The sequence below is a fragment of the Zingiber officinale genome, chromosome 1A (genome assembly GCF_018446385.1).
Source record: "Zingiber officinale cultivar Zhangliang chromosome 1A, Zo_v1.1, whole genome shotgun sequence".
NCBI lineage: Eukaryota > Viridiplantae > Streptophyta > Magnoliopsida > Zingiberales > Zingiberaceae > Zingiber > Zingiber officinale.
In genome coordinates this window covers 150373477-150395626 of record NC_055987.1, presented here as the reverse complement: position 1 = coordinate 150395626, position 22150 = coordinate 150373477, and the positions used below count along the sequence as shown (strand labels likewise).

The 22150-nt window shown below is 38.7% G+C and overlaps 3 protein-coding genes across 3 annotated transcripts; 1 reads left to right on the top strand and 2 right to left on the bottom strand.

The window, feature by feature from the left end:
• Nucleotides 1-3115: 3115 nt before the first annotated feature.
• LOC122037953 (chaperone protein dnaJ 6-like) lies at nt 3116-10844 on the bottom strand. Its single transcript, XM_042597451.1, has 9 exons — nt 10710-10844; nt 10283-10490; nt 4723-4821; nt 4551-4652; nt 4385-4444; nt 4189-4295; nt 3888-3970; nt 3592-3682; nt 3116-3506 (listed from the first exon to the last, which is right to left on the bottom strand). The coding sequence occupies exons 1-9, from the start codon at nt 10766-10768 to the stop codon at nt 3329-3331; spliced, it is 987 nt and encodes a 328-aa protein (XP_042453385.1). The 5' UTR covers nt 10769-10844; the 3' UTR covers nt 3116-3328.
• Nucleotides 10816-17329, top strand: LOC122037954 (ras-related protein RGP1-like). Its single transcript, XM_042597452.1, has 2 exons — nt 10816-11054; nt 16749-17329. The coding sequence occupies exons 1-2, from the start codon at nt 10816-10818 to the stop codon at nt 17191-17193; spliced, it is 684 nt and encodes a 227-aa protein (XP_042453386.1). The 3' UTR covers nt 17194-17329.
• Nucleotides 17330-17633: 304 nt separating this feature from the next.
• On the bottom strand, nt 17634-21203 carry LOC122037952 (protein N-terminal asparagine amidohydrolase-like). The gene is made up of 9 exons (XM_042597450.1): nt 21027-21203; nt 20788-20958; nt 20641-20705; nt 20452-20557; nt 20323-20361; nt 20060-20251; nt 19501-19679; nt 18578-18697; nt 17634-17897 (listed from the first exon to the last, which is right to left on the bottom strand). The coding sequence occupies exons 1-9, from the start codon at nt 21075-21077 to the stop codon at nt 17789-17791; spliced, it is 1032 nt and encodes a 343-aa protein (XP_042453384.1). The 5' UTR covers nt 21078-21203; the 3' UTR covers nt 17634-17788.
• Nucleotides 21204-22150: the final 947 nt, after the last annotated feature.

Genomic DNA, 22150 nt, shown 5'->3' with positions numbered 1-22150 from the left:
CGCTGAAAAGAAAGAAAAGGAAAAAATATATATATAAATATATTAGATTATTAAAAAAAAGAGATAATAAATGAGGAACATGGACAGAGTTGGATGTGCTGAGTCAAGACTTGTGGTCCGTCTGATGTGATGCGGTCACTGCTCAGTCCATCTCGCCGGCTCCACCCCTTTTTGTTTTTTTAAAAAATAAAATTATTATCTATTTTTACTAATTATATGTAAATATTTCATCACCAGTTCGTCATTGCCTTTTAATGGTTTCCCTCAACTGTAAGGATATTAGTTTGAATTTGATAAGGTCATTTAGATATTTTTAAAATGAGAAATTCTTTTTTTCTAAGCTTTTGGCCGTTGTAATGGTTATGGGACCTTCTGATGAGGTTTTTTTTAGCCCCAATATGTCATACTAATGCCACATCAAACATAAAAAATTTATTATTTTCTCTATAATAAAATTATTAGTGTAATTTTCTTAGATCAAGATCGATCAGTTTAACTAAGCTTGAGTTTATTCAAATTTTAATTTTGGTGTTTGAGTTTTGACGTTTGATAGATATATGGAGATTACAAGTGTAATTATCCGTTAGGGAGATTGTTGGTGTAATTCTCTTCTAGTCAATGTTTGACCAGTTCGATGTGAATAAAAGTCAAGTATGTCAAGGTTGACTGAATACTTGACTATGAAGTCCTAACTAGAGGTTAGACAAGGGCAAGACCAACGGGAAGGTTGGCAGAAGAAGAAAATCTAAGTGGATCAATGTTGATCGAACACTTGGTGTGAAAGTCCTGGTGAATAAAACCAGACAGTTAAAAAACCCTAATGAGTGAAGTTATGCAAATAGAAAATCTTGGTGAGTGGAGCCAAGTGAAAAGCCCTAGTGAATAAAACTAGATAATTGGAAATCCTGGTGAGTGGAGCCAAGTGAAAAATCCTAGTGAGTGAAGCTAAGCAGATGAAATTCCTAGTGAGTGAAGTTAGGTAATGAAAAGTTTTGGTGAGTGAAGCAGGGTGAAAAGTCCTAGTGAGTGAAGCTATGTAAATGGAAATCCGGTGAGTGAAGTCAGGTGAAAGTCCTAGTGAGTGAAGCTAGGCAGTGAGGAAATCCTGGTGAGTGAAGCAGACAATTGAAAATCCAGGTGGGTCAAAGGTTGACCGAACACTTGGTGATTGGAAGTCCAAGTAGGTTAAGACTGACCGGACATTTGACACGAGATGGTAAGTCTAAATAGGTCGAGGTTGACTAAACACTTGACACGAGGAGAAATGTCTAAGTGGGTCAAAGGATTGATCAGACACTTGGCACGAGGAGAAAAGTCTAAGTGAGTCAAAGGATTGACCAGATACTTGGTACGAGGAGAAAAGTCCAAGAGGGTCAAAGAATTGATCAGACACTTGATAAAGAAGTCTCAGCAGCTCAAGGTTGACTGAATGCTAGGCAAGGAGGAGTCCCAATAGGTCACAGTTAACCGGATGTTGGGTAAAGAACCCTAGACTTAGGTTTGGAAGTTAGGGTTTGGTAATTGATTAGGCTAATCGATTATCATAGCTTAACCGATTACCCTAATCGCTTAAGCTCATTGTCACGGGAAGCAAAAAGGGTCGTAATCAATTATGACATGCTTAATCGATTACGATAATCAATTAAACCAGTTTTCGCGAGTGCACAAAGAGGTGCTTAATTGATTAGGCTAATCGATTAGGCTAAGCCACATCTTTAGCGATTAGGGCAATCACTTAAGAAGCATTATGTGGGAAACAAAAAGCGTTCTAATTGATTAGGAAGGCTTAATCGATTAGGGTTATCGATTAAGTTTGAAAAACTAGTCGTTCTGAGCAGGTTGCAGAGGCATAAGCCCTTAAGGGAAAAGCTTAATCGATTAAGGCGCCAACGGTAATCTTAGAAAAGGGTTTTTCGTGACTGTTGCAAGCATCTCTTCTCTCTCACTCTCTTCACTGAGCTCATAGATCATCACCGCTAGCTCTTGAAATTTCTTGGAGACAAGTGTTGCTGCACTTCCAAAGTCATGACGCATTCCCAAATAAGAAGAAGAAGTTAGTTAAGGCTTTATTTGTGTAAATCTTATAAGATTGTTATTGTATTAGCTTCTCTTTTATTCTTGTTGTATTGTGACTTTGTACGATATTTCTGTACCTCCGGAGTGTTTCCGAGAAGAAGTGTTTACATAGTGGTTGTGTGAAAGAGGTCGGATCCCTGGATTAGTCACCTCATCTTTAGGTTGATACTAAGTAAATCCTTGCGTTAGCGTTGGGGAGCTTTTCTTCAAGTTTATCCACTGCAACAACATCTATGAAACGAGCGAGATGAGTTATTCACCCCGTCTAGCTCCGAGTGTCCCAATAGAAAAACCCCTCTATAATTTTTTTATGGGTCTTATATTCTTATAACTCTCTATATTATAAATCACAAAATTATGATACAATACTACTTTATCATTAATTATGAGATCTATCTTCAAAAGAAAATAAGTAGATTTAAATTTTTAATATTACTTTTTAACTATAAACCTCAAACTTCATTTCTATAATAGTTTAAGCTTTTTATTAATATTTTTTAATTTTACAAACCTCTCGCAATCTTTGCATGGGAGATGCTCTTAAAATTTTATTTTAACTGATGTAGTGCTATGTAATGCAATTAAAGAATGTATTATTAATTAAGTTAATATCTTTTCATTCAATGTCATTAATGAGTGCCTTTTGCTCTGCATAGCCTGTAAGTAACTTGATAGTCTAACGAATCACATCAAACTGCATCGACACTTGCATGGTTTTCAGGTTTTCCTCCATTTTCATGTACAAAAGTTGTATTGTTTTATCAACAACCATAACACTTTTTTGTGATCGTCATTAATCAAACAAAAGTAATCAACAATCACAGCAAAAGTAATTCTTTCAGATTGTCGGCAAGATCGAATCCTGAGACAACATACTGTAATATTTAGCTTTACACAACCCTGCCTACCTTTTTTACTTGATCTTTGCTAAAGTTTTCTGACAAAGAAGTTTAAACAAAATTTTAACTAGGGCTCAGCTCGAGATCAACAATTTTGTATGTTTGGCCATGATTGAAGGCGGCTGGGACAAAGATGCCACTGACAAAAGTGAGAGATCATTATATCATTATATCGTGATAGTGTTCTACAACATGGCATTGTAGTTTGCTTAAGGTTTATTAAGCCACACTTTTGAGCATAAGTAGAACGACAGAAATCACCAATTACACAAGAGGTTCAACATGCTAATGCTTTCTCGACTACTCTCATGCCTCTCTCGTACTCCAACATGCTAATGCTTTCTCTTTTTCACCTATTTACTCTCGAGCCTCTGTCGTGCTTTCTGAAACTCTTCTTCAGATGGTTCAGCATCAGAGCTAGTACCACATTTAGCAACGATGGAGGAGAGCATGGAATTGAGCTGCAGTTTCCTTTGGCTCCTGCGCTGAGATATAACTGCAACTATGTCTGTTCCTTCTTGTTTCTTTAACCTACATATGTTTAACAAAATGAAGCCAAATCTTGTGTGGGAAAAATATGTATCGATGAAAGGTGCGGTCTGAGAAAAATGCTCACTGCTGTCTTCTGACTAGAGGATCAGTTGGTGGTTCCGTTTCAGCAACTTTCTTTACCCATTTCTGATAAGCTTTGCTTATCTTCAATTTTCCTAGAGGATAAAATGCCCATTCAAGTCAACTCAAAGTAACTGATGCCTCTTGCTACAAGTATTGCATTCATCACGTGATTTTTCAAATCTCAACTTCATAAAGTTTAAATCATTTTATTGACTGAACATGAGAAATATGTTTGATTATTCTTTTCACAAACTAGAGCAATTCCAATTACTATATTTGACGGGAAAAACATCTCACCTTCAGCTATTGCTTCATCAATTATTTCCTTGTAGCGGTGCGAGTCCAGCTTTGTATCAGAACAAATCATTGAACAGAACAACCTGGACAAAACAGGTGAATTGTCAAGATACAACTTTAATTATAAGGCTCAACGGACTTCAGTTGCAGCATTACTTTAACAACTAATTGACATCATCTTAAAAAACATAAAACTATGAAAACTAATAACAAAATATAGCTGATAATCAATTGCCTAAGCCTGCACCATTCCAGTATGAAATCCCAGCAAACAAGAACTCAATGTGTTTTCTTCATTTACCTATTCATATTACCATTGAATTTCACGTAGAGATCCTTCAAATCTTTTTTCTCAGACTCAGAACCTCTATAACTAGCTTCGAATTCTTCAATGTCAGCCTCCGTAACCTAGAACCGGGAGAAATAAAATGGTCTATGCTACCATGTTATGTTACAAGAATTGGATAACAAAGAACATGACATTTTAAGGGCTATACTTGTTTGTACATTGTTCTGAAATATTCCTGCAGAGTCTCAGTAACGTCCCCAACCAAAGCCTGTTGACAGCAAATATTACAACAATGACAAGAGGCTTGCCCATCTATTTCTTGGTGCCAAAATATTAACGATACAAGAGGAAAGACGTCTTTCAAAAGATATTACATCATCACCAGTATAACCAGTCTCATCATAGATTGCCCTTTTCTCCTCGTCCCCAAGAATAGATACAACTTTTTGCAGAAGTTGGAAATTTTCTTTTGCTTCCTGTAAATCGAAGCAAATGCTTGACTATCTGCTGACAAACAATCTTAATGTGAAAATAACAATTCTTCACCTCATCACCAGGATTTTTATCAGGATGAAGATGCAACGCAAGTTTGTAGTAAGCTTTCTTTATTTCCTGCTGAGTAGCTGTTCTCTCTACACCAAGAATCTGCAAGAAGATTATATCAAGCTACTAAACAAAAATTTCCTTATAAAGCAAGGATACAAAGCAAGAATCTGAAGGCAATGCTCCAACAGGCCAACTATTTGAGAAATAAGTTCACGAGTCTGTTATTGAAACTAGTCCATAAAAAATAGAAATTACTGGACATTTCAGTAATTACCACAAAACATAATCCCTAGAATAAGAAAAGGTCCTCTGCCACAATTTCCAAAATCGAACCATTGGAATGGTGGAACTAAAATTTTTCAAAATAGGTGCAATGTACCATAAGAAACCATAAAATGTCAAAAGAGATACAAGGGCAAAGCTAACAGGGATAATGAAATTTGCAAGACTAAGAAAAATTAAATAACTATAGCAAGTTCAAAAATTCCTTTTCTATATGTATATTCTACAGAAACCTTATGTGAGTTCAATTGAACCCACTTGCAAAAATTGTAGTTCCTTTCCAGATTCAGCTAAGCTGGTCTTTTGTCTAATTAAAATCTTAAGCTGACTTCATTGCGGAAAAGAATCAAGAGAAGTGAGCATTTGGGACCTATAGGATTGTTGGCGGCTGGCTAAAAGGGGGATGAATAGCCTATAATCAAAATTAAAACTTCCCTTGCTTCTAAACTTAGCAAGGACAAACACATGTTAATTAAATAAAAAATAATTAACATAAAATAAAACAAAGTAGGAAAGGACTTTGAATTTACTTAGTTTACAATCGGAGATGTTGCTAATCTAAGACGATGAAAGCTTCATTAAGATCTCCTATAAAGAAGGCGAAGTGGCCTTTTACAAACGTTGAAAGCTCAGAATGAAGTACAAAAAATGAAATATAGTGTGTTGTATTGAACTTCGAGCACTAGAGCTTTATTTATAGCCTACCAGTCGAATCTGGCCGTTTGTTGACGTGACACTTCCTATGCGCCTGGACACTGTCCGGTCGCCTAGACTCGGTCGAGTTGATCCACTCCGTAACGACTTTCTCCAACGGTTCTGGACTTCTCGGGATCTTGGACTCGAGTCTGCTGACGTGCACTCCGTGCTAATCCTTTTCGACAATGGTTATGTTGACGTGGCCGCCCTTCTCGAGCGCTTGGAAAGGATCCAGGTTCCTAGAGTCCGAGTACTTGGACTCGGTCAACTCAGAAGTTGACCATTTTCTTGTCCGGACGTTTGGGTGATACTCCGACCATCCAGAGTTAAGCCCACTAGAATCCAACTTCGGCCTTCTCCTCGGACAAACTTCCCCCGGCTTCTTATCCCTCGAATGTGCCGCACGTGTCGTTTTTGTATGTCGGTGTACTCTTCTGCAGCTCCTTGCCCCTCGGATGCACTAAGCCCGTCGACTCCCTTCTCGTGCCATCCTTTTTACTCGTTGCATCTTTCGCTTGAATTCTTGTGTTCCTAAATCCCTGCACAGACACAGACGTCAAAAACACAGAGTATAACTTAACTCGATTAATCACACCAAAACTAACTCGGGGTATTTACAATCTTCCCCTTTTTAATGTGCATCAACCTAAGTTAAGTTAGGGTTAACAAACACAAAATGTAGTTAAATTGCAAAAATTATAACATTAAATTTTGCAATAAAGTACATGTTTGCAAAAAAAAAAAAAAAAGTTGCAAACTCCCCCTCAACTTAACCCCTCTAATTTTCTCCTCTTTAATCACATAAAAAAATAAGGGAAAAATTGAAAAAAATGAAAAATGTTTTCTAAGAGTTGTAAACGTAATATTCAAGAATACATATTTTTACCTAACTTATTTTTCAAAGAAAATAATTATTAACAATTAATCCTCATTTTTGCCAAAAAAAAATAATTTTCAAAAAATCCTAAATTTTTTTGTCAATGTCAAAGAGAAGCATTCTCACCATGATAAAAATTTTCACGGAAAAAATATTTTTATTTTAACCAAAATAAATATCTTTGAACACAAATAGTCACTTTCGAATATAAATGCTTAAAAATAGATTTTGACTTTGAAAAAATCTTGATAATTTTTTTGAACATGGAAAATATAATGATTATTTACAGAAAATATAATATTTTCAAAAAATCAATCCTTGGAAATTTTTAATTTTAAAAATACAATTTTTTGTTAAAAAATTTATTAGAAATTATTTAACAGTCAAAAAATTCCGAAATTTTTCCTATTGATAGGTACTAAATTTATTTTTCATATAAAAATTAAAACCTAATTAAATTCGAACAGAAAGATTATGAAACAATTAATTTAGCCAATGAAAAAAATTCAACTACAAAAAATTTAAACATGCATATAAAAATTAATTCAATAGATTAAAACAGATTTTGGGATCAAAAATAAATTATTGCCTACTGGATTAATTAAATATTTTTTAGGAATATAATTTCTAGACACTTTTGCAATTTAGCCCTTATGATTCCGTAAATACCAACTAAATCTTTCATAATTTGTAAAATTTGAAACTCATAAAAAATTTGAATTTGAACATGCAAAATTCTTTTCTAACAATTCTATTTTATCTTCTAATTTTGCATTTTCTGTTTGAATTTTATTAAAATGTTTAATGGACATGCATTCGCTAAATTAATTTTTAACTCAATGTTATCCTTTTTTAAATTCAAATACTTGGTTCGTAATTTGCATAAAGATCTAGACAACATCTTTATTGCATCATACATTTGGTTAGGAGGTAGAAGACGTACCTCACTTACCGTGTCGGACTCGTAGTTTGACTCTGTCTCTTCATTACTGCTTTCTTCTTAAGTAGCCCCCTTCATCGATGCTCTCTTCCTGGTGACTTGCCATTAGTGCCGGTCCAGCATATTCCTCAAGCTCGGACTCTTCTGATGATGCCTCGCCCCACGTTGCTTTGGGGTTCCTATGTTTGGACTTTATTGACCCTTTGTCTATCATTTTCTTTGCTCTTTAGTTTTGTGCAGTTGTCTATGATGTGTCCCTCCTCATTACAGTTGTAGCATCGTACTTTTATTTTATTTCGCAGAAGCTTCTTAGCCCGTGACTTATCAAAATTGTTAAATTTAAAAAACATTTTAAATCTCCTTACCATGTACGCTTCTTCATTTTTGTCGAGCGATGATTCTGAATCTGGCTCAATCTTCTTTGCTTTTAGGGCAATGTTGTTGTTTAACTTTTCTATATTTTAAGACCTACACATTGAGACTCATGAAATTCGAAAATAAATTTTCTAACATACTTACTTCAAGGTCCTTGGAGATATAATAGGAGTCTACTATAGATGTTCATGGCGGTGTTCTCGAAAATGCATTTAAGGCATAACTCAATAAATCCTGATTTGTTACCGTTTCTCTGAGGTTGTTGAGTTCGATGATTAATTCCTTGATCTTTGCGTGCAGTTGAGCCACCTTTTTTACTTCTTCCATCCGATGGTTGGTTAGTCGATTTCGGAGCAGATCCCGTCTTCCAAGTTTAGCCTCCGAGGTCTCTTCATGCAGCTCCAGGAACTTCTCCAGAGTTCTTTAGTTGAGTCGTAGGTGTCAATCCAATTAACTTCTTGGGCGGTAGAATACTCAACAAATGGAACTCTACTTTATCGTTAGCCACAAAGTTAGCCTGCTCCGTTTGCTCCAAAGATGTTTTTTTTTTCTCTGTGTTGATCTCTAAGTGCTACAAAACCATATTTGATTGTAAGCAAAATATCAAAATCTGTTTTAAAAAATACCTCCATCCGATGCTTCCATAGCGTGAAATCCCCCCTTAAACTTCGATGGATGAATACTTGATCTGGTCATCTTCTTGTTGCTTTAGTCGTCGGTTAGTCCTTCTAAAGTGTCCGAACCCTGATACCACTTGTAGGATCGTTGGTGGTCGGCTAGGGGGTGTAAATAGACCGCAATCAAAATTAGAACTTTTCTTGCTTCTAAATTTAGCAAAAACAAACACACATTAATTAAATAAAAAGTAATTAACATAAAAAAACAAAGTAAGAAAGAACCCTGAATTTACTTGGTTTACAACTGGAGAGGTTGCTAATCTTATGAACATTGAAAGCTCATAATGAAGTGTTATATTGAACTTCGAGCACTAGGACTCTATTTATAGCTTACTGGTCGAGTCTAGCTGTTTGCTGACGTGGCACTTCTCGGGCGCCTAGACTTGATCGAGTCGATCCACTCCACAACGGCTTTCTCCAACGGTTCTAGACTTCCCGACCGCTTGGACTAGGTTTGGACGCCTGGAGTTTGCTGACATGGACTCTGTGCTATGCCGTTCAAAAATTGAGCTCACTTGAACCCAACTCCGGCCTTCTCCTTGAGCAAACTTCCTCCTGACTTCTTGTCCCTTGGATGCGTCGTGCGAGTCCTTCTCGTCCACCGTACTCTTCCGTAGCTCCTCGTCCCTTGAATGCACCGAGCCATCGACTCCCTTCTTGTACCATCATTCTCGCTCGCTGCATCTTCCGCTCAACTTCTTATGCTCTTAAGTCTCTACACACCTGACACAAGGTATCAAAACCGCATAGTCTAATTTAACTCGATTGTTCATATCAAAACCAGGGATTAAAATCCCGTGCCGAACCCATCAAAATTGGCAAAACATCTCGTTCCGCATAGTCGCACGCGCGACTTTCTCATGCAACGAGTCTGGTGTCGGGTGGGTGTTTTTTTAATTAAAACTTAGATAAATTATTTTAATCAACTCCTAGTTATGATAAGGATAATATAAAAAGACTTTATTAAACCCTAATAAAATTATCTAATTAGTTTATTTTAATTCTAAAAAATATAATAATTTTTTTATTTATCTATTTTTATATTTATTTTCAAATTATTTTTATATTTTAAATATTTATGTTAAATATTTTATTTTAAATTAATACATTATATATTTAAAAAATATCGAAAGTGAGACATACTGGATGCTTCATCTGTGCTAATCCACAAAACATGAAGGTTGTTCAGAGATATAAGACCTACGAATTGTGGCTTCTGATGCTCTTGAGTCTTGACTCAGAACGATAATGGGGTTAAGTCACTTGATGATGATTTGTCGTTGATCGTGCAACACCACGGCAGTTCTCAGTTGTAGGTTTGCCAATGGAATCGTCTTCTGAGCTTATCTCATGTGAAGCTCGAATTACGGAGAAATCAAGAACTAGACAAAATTGTGTGACCAGATTTGCATGTAACTAACATAATAATATAGCTTTGTCCAGTTATACACCCCTCAATCACATGCTCACCAGGCGTTTGTTGAAAATCCCAACGATGAAAGGGCCCCTAGAAACCACCCTGATAAGGGATCAACGGCGAGGAAAGATCATAAACCTTCTAGAGTTTCAACAAGCAAGACGATAGAAATTAGGGCTTTTCGTTTCTGCGTTGTCTCACTAACGACGCAACAAACAGAAGAGCTGGGGACTATGAACAAGAAACAAAGCGGAGAGATGGGAGACTACGAACGGAAAGGAAGGAAACTAAGATACCTCATACAAGCTCTTGTCACTGGACGCGGTCGAGTCGCCGGCGCCTAGAGTTCGCCCTTCTCGTGTAGCATTTTCCTCGATGCCCTCCTCTGAAACCCTAGATCTATTCCTTCTCCCCATCTGTAGCTGGGCGGACGACTCGATCGAAGAAAGCGAGACGAGAGATCTGAAGAAAAGGCTCGGCAAATTCCCGCCCTTCCCAAATCTTCTGGAACGAGTGAATCAAAAAACTGATAATATTATTATTTTATTTGATATATCAATTATAAATGAACGACGTGCGCTACAAGTATATTTTTCAAAAATACAAAAATAAATAAAAATAATAATTGGAGAAGCAAGCACGAAGTCAGGAACTATAGATAGCAAAGGTGAAATAAGAGAGAGAGAGGAAAAAAAAAAGATCGGATCGGATTTCGTCCCTGACCTCCTTCTTCGTCGTAGCCTTCGGCGATACCCTAACCTTGTTACATCCGTTGATCCCATTGGCTGAACGGCTGGAGCAATCGATCGAGCCGAGCGAGAGATAGAGGATGTCGTCGGGGAACCGGAATCACTACGGGGAGTTCAACCAGAAGATTGATTATGTGCTCAAGGTGGTTCTGATCGGCGATTCAGCTGTGGGCAAGTCGCAGCTGCTCGCTCGCTTCGCCCGCAACGAGTTTAGCATTGACTCCAAGGCCACCATCGGCGTCGAGTTCCAGACGCGCACCCTTGCCATCGACGAGAAGACGATCAAGGCCCAGATCTGGGATACCGCCGGCCAAGAAAGGTTACTCCTTCCATCCTCGCCACCATCCTATTCCGAGTTGTTTCTTCAATTTTTGACATGGTTTGTTTTTCGAAGCATTTAAATTGCAGCCGATTTATTTATATTTTGCCTCTTGAATCCTTTGGTCTCATTTAATGTATCTTTAACGGAACACGCATGAGATTTTAAATACTGTAGAAATTCAATTAATTACAAATATATTCAAATGTGGATCTGACCGAGTTTGCTAATCCATTATTAAAAAATTAATCAGATGAGTCTATTAAATTTCATTTTTTCCCTAATAAAATAATAATCAATATATATTTTTTTTATGCTCTCGTGGAACGCACACAATATTGAGGTTATATGCATCACAGCTTGATTCTTATAGTAAAATTTTATTGACGGAATAGTACGGAGTTGGGAACAACATGGAATCGAGGATGGTCATGGAGCCGGGAGTAGCGCAGAGCGAGCCGGGGGTGGCTTGGACCTTCTGTTGACTTTGACCACCACTTCAGCCAAACTATTGACTTCTTCTTAACCACGTGGCACCCTCTTATTACCTCTCATATCACTAGTCTCCCCTTCAAATCTAGTTAAAGGAGACGGGTATCCGACTGATTTGACTATTGTGTAGTCGAATATGCTGGCACTTTCTGCCCCGATTGTAATGAAAAAGCCTTTTGGGATTTTTACCGGTTGACTTCCTACTCTAGCTTAGCATCTTGATGAAAGATACATTCACCGCCAATCGAATTGAAGGAACGCTTCCGTCCGGGCTTACTACAAGGCGGAGTTGAGAGACATAAATCCATCTACCCGAGAGGGAGTCGAGAGATAGATCCTTAAGGAGATCCTCTGAGTCTCGATCCTAAGTATGTCTGCGTTGGGAGAGGGTGGGTCCTAAAAAGGACAGGAGACATGATATGCACTCGACCCTTGTACGAAAGAGAGGTTGATATCATCGAGCCTTGGATCTTGACCCCGTTTATGTCTGAGTCGAGGGAGTTTGGCCCTGAAAAGGACATTATTGATGGAAATATGATAGACACTCGATCCTTGTACAAAGAGGAGGTTGATATCCTCGAGCCTTGGATCTCGACCGTGACTATGGCCAAGTAAGGGGAGTATGAGCTCTGAAAAAGACATTGTCAATGGAGATATGAAATGCACTCGACCCTTGTACAAAGGAGAGGTTGATATCACCGAGCTATGGATCTCAATCTCGATTATGTCCTAGTCGGGGGCATTTAGACCTTGAAAAGGACATTGCCGATGAAGATACGAAATGCACTCGACCCTTCTATGATGGGGAGGTTGATATCGCCAAGCCTTGGATCTGGACCCCGACTATGTCAAAGTCGGGGGAGTTTAATCCTGAAAAGGATATTGTCGATAGAGATACGATATATGCTCGACTCTTATATAAAGGGGAGGTTGAAATTGTCGAGCCTTGGATCTGGACCCCGACTATGTCCGAGTCGAGAGAGTTTGGACCTTGAAAAGGATATTGTCGATGGAGATACGACATGCACTCGACCCTTGTAAGAAGGAGAGGTTGATATCATCGAATATTGGATCTCGACTCCGACTATCTCTGAGTTGGGGGAGTTTGGGCCCTGAAAAGGGTCGATGGAAATACGATATGTGCTCGACCCTTGTTCGAAGGGAAGGTTGATATCGCCAAGCCTTGGATCTCAACCTCAACTATGCCCGAGTCGGGGGAGTTTGAGCTCTAAAAAGGACATTATCAACGGAGATACGATATGCGTTTGACCCTTGGACGAAGGGGAGGTTGATATCGCCGAGCCTTAGATCTCGATCTAAACTATGTCCGAGTTAGAGAAGTTTGGGAGAGAAGACACTAGTCTAACCAAGATTCTTTTTCATTGATAAAATGGAAGGTACAAAACTTCGATGGGACATAAAAGATAAACAAAGGATATGGGAACTGCTTAGGAATGATAGGGCTTCAATGATTGACACTCTATGGGTGATCAAGTTTCTTACCGCTTGTATCTTTCAGGTAGTATGTGTTGGTGCAGTTTGCACTAATAATCAAACTCAGATTTTGATGTATGACAAAGGTTAAAGTTAGATTTGTGATTTAACCTATTTACCAAGTGTGCAGGACTAAAACATTTGATGGGACTTGACACCAGACTGAAGTCTAATTAGGTTGATAACTGACACAGGAAGACCAAATAGGTTGATATCTGACAGAAGTTTAGTTGGGTCTGTGGGACCTGACAACTGGCTGAAGTTAGATGAGGCATCTGACATAAAGTCCTGGTGGGTCGAGTGTCAAGTAAGTCTGTAATAGTGAGTAAGATAAGCACTAGAGGAGAGTGATTCAATGAGGACGAGTCCTAGTGGGACTGTAGGTGTTGGTCCAACTTAGATTCATTTTGAAAGTCTAAGCTGAGACCATGACTAGATCCTGGTCTTGGTAAGACAGGATCTAATTAATAATATTGTCTTATTTCTATTATGCTAACTCTGTTTGCGGGATACATTTGTTATTTGGACTAACGGATTTTACATGAGCTAAAATGCATAACTAAGCCTCGAATGAACAGTTCTTGAGACGTCTCGGAGTTGCGGGTAGGCGTCTCGGAGCTTAGGGGAGGCGCCCTAGACATGGCAAAGGCGCCCTCGCACAAATAAAATTCGGGGATAAAAGTTCGCTGACCAAAGGCGCTCTGGAGCACATTGGATGTGCCTCAGAGGGCATTGGGGGCGCCTCGGAGCCATTGGAGGCGCCTTCGAGTGGATAGAAGCCGAAGACTTCGGATTGGATAAGCGCCATTAGAGGTGCCCTGAACCATTGGAGGCACCTCCAATGGTGTATAAAAAGAGGTCTTCGACCATCATTAAAATATCACTTCTCTACGCTTATTCTCGACCGTCTAGATGCTTCGACTTCGTGTTACCACTTTGCTGCGATGCTACTACACCTAATTGTTGCAATTAGACCATCTCCAACACCAGAACTCAATTCAGATCTTTTTCTTCACGTGTTGGGTAACGTTTTAATTAAGTCATTTATTTCTCAAGAAAGTGTAGGGTTGTTACACTTTCTTTTACCTGTACTAATTTTACGATTGATTAGTGGATTATCCATTAGAAAGGTCTAAAGGACCTAGGTCTTGGAGTAAGAGTTGTCGAAGGCTCCGAACAAGTAAAACCGATCGCATCTTGTTTTATTGTTTTAATTCCCCTGCGCACTTGCACTTAGTTTTAAAAAGCCGAAAAAGAACGAGTTTTAAAATTCACCTGATTCAACCCCTCTCACGTGCCTATGATCCTTACAGTATGCCCTTGAACTCCGCTTGCAGATCATCCGAAGCAGACTTCCCCATTGTAGTTCCAGCTTGTTGACATCTCTAGCAAGCTTGACCTTCTTCCAGACCAAGTCTCCGACTTGAAAAATGCGATTTGGCTGAGTAGGGGCAAAGACCGGAGTCGACACTACCTTTCTCTTTGTAACTAGGCTTCCTCCACCTGAACATTTTTAAGGCACACACCTGCAAACCATCGAAATCGACTACAGGCTTTCTTTACCAAATATTTGAAGAAGTCTCCATCTATCAGGCCTTGTGAGAAAGCATTGACCCGCACCTCCGGGGTAACTAAGGGAGTATCCATGACCGCCCCGATTGAACAAGTTCATTGGGCTTTTGCTTAAGAGCGAACATGTATGCTGAGTTTTTGATACCTCCTGCTAGTGGTAAAGTACTGCATGAACATGATCTTAAATTCCTCGAAGGTCCGAATGGAGGCATCGGGAAGACGATTGAACCACCTTTGTATTGAACCGGAGCGGATCGTCAAGAAGACTCGACATTTGATGTTATCTGTGTACTGGTGTAACAGGGAGGCGTTCTTAAATTTATATATGTGGTCTTCGGGGTCGGTCGTTCTATTGTATTTCCCGATCTGCAATGCTCGAAAATGATGCGGTAATTCGTCTTGGAGGATATTTTTCGAGAATGAAGGGCCTCGGGGGACCTTGTTCCACCAGATGCGGGAGCTTTTCCCTTCAAAGGGTCCCAATGGGGGGTTTTCCTGAAGATTCTAAGGATGAACCCCATATAGCTAATGTACTTATTAGAGTGAGATGATCCCTTAAGGCGCCCCGACTAGTTGAGTCAACCTTTGGTGAGGCGCTTGTGACATTTCAACTGATCGGGGTGGCATCTCTATAGGAGGGTTGGGTACGGGCGGTGTTTATTGTTGGGGTTGTCCTTGCAACATTGTTTACACGATTGCAGCTACCAACTTGTCGAAATCATTCGTTGCCATGCCAATGATGTTAGCTCTCCCAGTGTCATCCATCTTAACGTCTTAGTTCAGGACTTAACTCAGTGTTCTCACAGAACCTGAGAACATCGACGAACGAGCCATCGGTGAGTTGGTGTTGATGTTGACTTTGTCATCGATCGCCTTGGCACAGCAAGGACTGGTAGAGAGATCTGTCGGAACCTGAAGGGAAGTAAATAGAAAGGAGAGAGTTAGAATGAGAGCCGGGGTTTCCCCAATGTAGCCACTTTGATGCTCATATAAGTCTCTAGCAGGGGAGAATGAAGGAGAAGATGAACAGTAGTTTAGGGTTTTCCCAAGTTTGTGTATGTGTGCGTGCATGTGCGCTCGTAAGAGCGAGCGGCCTTTTATAGAGTTGCGGCTATGCGAGCGTGTTCTTAGATTTCCGCTTACGTTATCCACATTTCCTGGCATAAATGGATGTGTTTTCCCACATTCTCTGAAAACAATAGCTACAATGTCTGTATCTTCCGCGAGCAACGGTACAGATACAGAGCCTACCCGAAGCTGGGAGCAGTGTGGAGTCGGGAACAACATGGAGTCGTAGACAGTCATGGAGCCGGGAGTGGAGTGGAGTCAGAACCAACGTAGAGTTAGGAACAGAATGGAGACAGGGCTGATGTGGAGTCGAGAATAGCATGGAGTTGGGGATGGTCATGGAGTCGGGAGTAGCGCGGAGCAAGCCGGGGGTTGTCTCAACCTTCTGTTAACTTTGACCACCACCTCAGCCAAACTATTGACTTCTCCTTAACCATACAATACCCTCTGATTACCTCCCGTATCAACTTTGTAGGGGTATACTAGGATATCATAGGTTTAATCTAAATGAGCTCACATATTGTTAAGAACCTATAGTATTCCTTTGCTCTAGATTTAGCTACCATCAAGTGTTTCTAACTAGTTATAAGAGAATTTATCGAACCTGTATTACAGTCGTACTAGTATCTGAAGATAACTAGATCGGGAAATAAGATAATGCTCTATTTTTTATTTCACTGTTTAGGTAACACAGAATATCCTTTTAATAATATGGTATGAATTTTATTGATATTTGCACATGCATATCATAGCATTAGAACAAAATTATCATAAACACTTTGCCGGCCTGATTGCTCAGAGGGCTAGCCTTAGAGAAACAATATGTTGAATGGAACTCTTTCTGTAGGCCTAAGATGTTTCAAGATATGAAATCATCCTTGTAAAGCACAAAGATGAACTATGCAGTAGTTTAACTTCTAGACAAGTGAGTTGCAGAATGTAAAACAAAGCTGAAGATGGTTTCTCTATATAGTGGCCGTCAACTAAGATTTTATTGGCATCATTAATTTGTTTCTTGTTGCATTCTTTTTATTTATATAACATGAACTATTCTGTGATTATCAATAGGTACCGAGCAGTGACGAGTGCATATTATAGAGGAGCAGTAGGGGCAATGCTGATCTACGATATAACCAAGCGTCAATCCTTTGACCATGTGGCAAGATGGCTAGAGGAACTGCGAAGCCATGCTGATAGGAACATCGTGATTATGCTCATCGGAAACAAGTCTGACCTTGGAAGTCTTCGAGCAGTGCCCACTGAGGATGCCAAGGAGTTTGCCCAACGGGAAAATCTCTTTTTTATGGAGACCTCCGCGCTGGAAGCTACTAATGTCGAGAGTGCCTTCCAAACTGTTCTCACAGAGATCTACCGGATCGTGAGCAAGAAGTCACTCGCTGCTAACGAGAAGAGTGGATCTGCTGGCAACGCAAATCAGCTAAAAGGAACTCAGATAGTAGTCCCTGGTCAGGAGCCTCCAAGTGAGGGCAATGCCAAATGTTGTTCCTCCTAATATACTTTTGGGTTCTCACTTGATCATGGATTAAACTCTTTTTTCTTTTTCTTTGTTGGTTTTGCCTTGACAATCAAATTTTGGATAGATATTTAGTACATTCACTGTTTTTTATTATTGATCTTATTCTGGTTCATCCATATTTGATCACTTAGATTAGATGACCAGTTAATTCTAAGACTTCTAATTGTTCAAAGGGTGTTCTTAAAGAATTTGTTTTTCTTCGATAAATTTTGTATGAACTTCCATGGAAGTCAACCATTGTTACATGAAACAGACTTTGTTTAGCATGCATCCAAGATTGCTGGTACTACTCTTGAGGGCGAGGGAGAAGCGGGGCGTAGGAGAAATGGGCGACGGATCCATTCTGAACTTTGTTTTATCACTTCTCTGAAAGTCTTAGGATTGAGATAGACTTCTGACTCTGAAACCTCCAGACATTAAAATGAAACCTTAATGTATAACACACTTATGATAATGTATAACAAACACATTCGTCACTCTGAAAATCCCCCACAAATAATGCATCCACAGCTCAATACACAATGAATGGTTTCGAAACAAGTTTCGAAGTCCAGTATATCCGAAACATATGTTATCTGCATCGTAACCACCCTCCATCTTCAGTTCTCTGAAAGATTCGCGGCTGCTTATTGACAAAGGTATATCTCCAATCTGGATTCTTGATCAAGTAGTCCCATTTCCTGCATTGCAGTATAAACTAAATGATATATATATATATATATATATATATATATATATATATATATATATATATATAACCTAAAGAATTGTACAAGCATTCAGTGTGCTATTGCTGGAGGTGACTAGTCGGCCTCATAAAAAATTTCCACGGGCTATCAAGGTAAATTAGGAAGCGCAAGTGACAGTTCATACAATGACCTAGTAGTTCTAGTGGTTCAAACACAGAAGGTGAATTTCTCACGCTCCTTCGATTTGAACACTCGTGCATGGGGATCCCCAAGGTGTGATACTGAATGATTAGGAAAAAAAAAATAAAACAATGCAGACAATCTTGATTTCAGTGTTCAAAATGTATACAATGTAAAAATTTACCAATGAAAGAAAGAGCGCGGTGGTCCATTCCTAAAGACAACTCCATAAAAGAACAGAAAATCAAACCTAAACTCTAGTGTTCATTTCAGGGTTTGTTTTTGGGCACATTTGCACTCGTAAATATTCAGCTATCTATGATTTCTCTCATCTTTTATAATGTTGGATACTTACAACTCATGCTACACCATATTATCTAAATTAAAAATGGAAAATGAAATGATAACATTGTCAAAGAGGGTCTTCTATTATTGACTAAAATAGATAATGGACAGAAATATCCTATGGAAGTAGAGTGCCAAACACAAACCTTCTTTCATTTTCCACAAAATCAGGACCCTCAGCAAAGGGAGAGGTCGAACACCCTAAGAGATATTCCGAATCAGAAAGTTCTTGCAGAGACAAAGCATAAAGCCTCCAATCAGGCACCCTATTTCAACAAACAGAAGCATTGTTCACAAATCATCATATGCAAGATATATTAGCAATGATAGATAACCAGATGAAAGAAATGAGATAATGAGCGAAAGACTGCCAATAGATTTCTTATTCAAGCTGAATCAATTAGAAAAAAAGATTCCAATGATAGAGAGACTAAAGCAAACCTAACACAATTAAAAGAGATTTAAATGAACAAAGTAAAAAAATCAACAATTTGACCTTAACATAAAGTGCAATGGAAGGATAAGGTCCATTTAGTTAACCCTAAATGGTAGGGCATGCACTTCTTGTTGTTGTTTTATGCAAGGTACTATTCATAAAGATGTCTCCACAAAGACAACAACTAAAAAGAATACTTCAGGTAGTCAGTCTTTTATATGAAAATATTCATACCCTTGGCCAAGTCAGAGCCTTCTATAAAGACCAGTGAAATTTACATCTAATTATGTATGCACACATGGTGGAAACATTGGTATCAATCTTCAAAAAAACTAAGCCTGATTTAATTGGTAGTTACAATGTGGAAAATTTTGATATCAATATTCCAACAGGTAAAAAAAGATGAGTCTCATCCATCACAATGTCTAGACAACTTCAATAAACTCTTCAAGTAACAAAGTTTCTTCACAGGTTCTAAATGGGAATTTAAGTCGAACCTTCCCTATTTAGTGTTCCATTTATGAGTATAGGCACGATACTTAGTTTTGGATGTGATAGTTATGTCATTCCTGTTTTATCAATCGCCCATTGAACAATATGCCAATATAATCATGTAAAGAACAACTAGTGTACCATGTGAAAGGGACAATTTCAAATCTGTCACGACTGGTGTCATAAGTCTCCAATAACTTTCCTTTCCACTTAGGATCTTCGGAGCATACAGTCAGCCGAATTCTCCTAACAATCTCATCTGGACCTCTTGAACTTCGATCGAAGCTAGCAGGCATGACTGATCCAGATGAAGTATCTACCTGAACAAAAACTCACTGACGTAAATAAAATGAAGGAGAAAACCATTCAAGTTAGAGAGAATTAAAAAATTCTTGAAGCACCACACCAGTTTCAATCAATTACACAATCACACTCAAAGTTTGTCTGGCAGGACCATTTTATGTATGGAGTTATGGTTTAAATTGGCTTATACATAAAATCTGCAGAAATACTTCAGGGCAAGTCCTGAAAGTTGTGATTAGGAAAAAGGAAGTGAGAGCTGGAACAGCATGTCATGCTCAATACCAGCAAAGTGCCCTTTAGGTTACAATAGGTTGAAAGTACAGATTCTCGTGTATATAACCAAATTTACAATATGAAAGACATCTGAACCACGATGCAGAATAAGAAAGAACTTTACCAGAATGCCACTGATGACTGGGCAAGCATTTCCCATTGAATCTATTTTAGTGTTATGCTTGAGGACACATAAAGTTTGCAGGTGAAACTTCCACTGGCTATCTTGCAAAGCTTCAACCATCTTTGAGCATAGAGGCAAAGAGAAACCTTCTTTTTTCTGCTTTCTTTCTGATGTAACTTCGTCACTTGAATGCTGCATAGAAATAATATTTATGAAGTTTAGTGTGTTGACATTCCAATAAGGTCCGACACTATGAATCAAACCTTTTTAGGCCTATCATCAAAGCCCCCTATGAGATGAACCTGCAGATATGGCGTTACAGCATGCCAAAAATTAGGATCTTGCTGACAGCTAATTTTTTTGGTAAAGTTGAAAAAAGACGTGAAACAAACATCAAAAGCAGTATCTCCTGGGTTATCATTGACGACAATGGACGACATCATTTGCTCGAGGCCATTGCTAACCACGCCCGGAAAATCCATATGGCTGACAGAGGTCCTGCATAGAAGGACAATGGTATCATGACAAAAAAAAAAACTCAATTTTGTGTAATCTAGAGCAAGAAAGCACCAAATCCTCACATTCCGCTGTTCCTACTGCGGATCACAAGGCCGACACAAGTGGTCGCCTCGTCCGTGCCCGCCAGCTACCCAAAACCAGGAGCAGGAACACATCTAAGAGCTCATCGAGGGGAAAGGAAACGCTTTTGAGGGCGATAAGGAGGTTACCTGGACGATGTCGGGATCCACGGTGGCGTACTCTCGCTGGAAGACGTAGACGAAACGGCCGAGCAGAGAACGGCCGGCGGAGGAGACCCTTGTCTCCGGAGAGTCCTTCAGGCGATCTGAGGAGGAGACAACGGCCGGATGCTCCAACAAGTAAGCTAAGATTTCCCTTCCCTGACCAAAGAAGCAAAACATCAAACACTTGGCAGATTGCGAAAGGATAAAGGTCAGCGGGCATCGACCTGGGATCGGGATCGGGGTTGGGAGATGGGAAGGCCATCGACAAAGATCATCGTTATGATCGGGACCGGGAGACGAGAGCGGGAGACTGGAGACCCAAAGAGAAGCCTGCGTTGGGGAGATCTTCTGTTCGGGATTCCTAGCTTTCCTTCCTATTGGCAGTCCTGCACAAATTTCACTTAACCTCCTTAAAGTTCACGAATTTGTCATAAAAGTTTTAAAATATCGGTGTTCTCCCTAGTTCAGGCGGATTAACAATGATATCGAAGTTCAAGCTTCTACATTGTTTAGATTGCCCTTTAAAAAAAAAAAAAATACACTAATGATTAATAGATATTATAGTTGAAATATGGAGTATTACTATATAAAATATTAGAAAATTTAACGTGTCTGCATATTATTTTATATCTTGATTTGTACTAATGATTAATAGATATTTATGATTTATTTTTTTTATATTGATGTAAGAATAAAGTGAGGAAACGTTAGGAGTCAATCACCTTTTAGCCCATAAATAATTTTACATTTATTTTTTGTTTTTTGTTTTTATTTTTTGTGGCCATAGATTGTCCTGCAAAACCTATTCTGCATCTCAACATAAGCCGAGAAATATTATCATCTCAAACAAGTAAAAGTCGACAAACTGCCGTTGAATAAAAATGGATGTAGAAGAGGTGAAAGATGCTTCATTATGAATGAGATTTTAGTTCCACATTAAAAGTTTCATGGTATGAAAGTTGATTTATATTGATTCACATGTATTGAGGATGTGAACAAATACATGAGGAGAGGTTTTTACTGCTGTCGAATGCCGGACTGGATGGTTTGTTTATTCAAGTAATAATGAGTGAAACAGTAATCCTCATTCTCCTGACTCTTGTGTCCAACAGCCATAATTTCCAGCAAACATTCTTGCTGTGAGAAGTGAAAGGTAAGGTTCTTGTTTAACGTTGTGGATTTAGGTTTTTTTTGCTGTGGAGAAATTAATTGATGACCAGTTAAGGTTGATCAATAATTAGGGTTTTCCTAATTGAATTAGGTATATTGGTGATTATTATTTAGGGTTTTTGCCCTAAATAGTTTTAAGGATTTATTTAGCAATTCATTTAAATTTTAGCTAAATAAA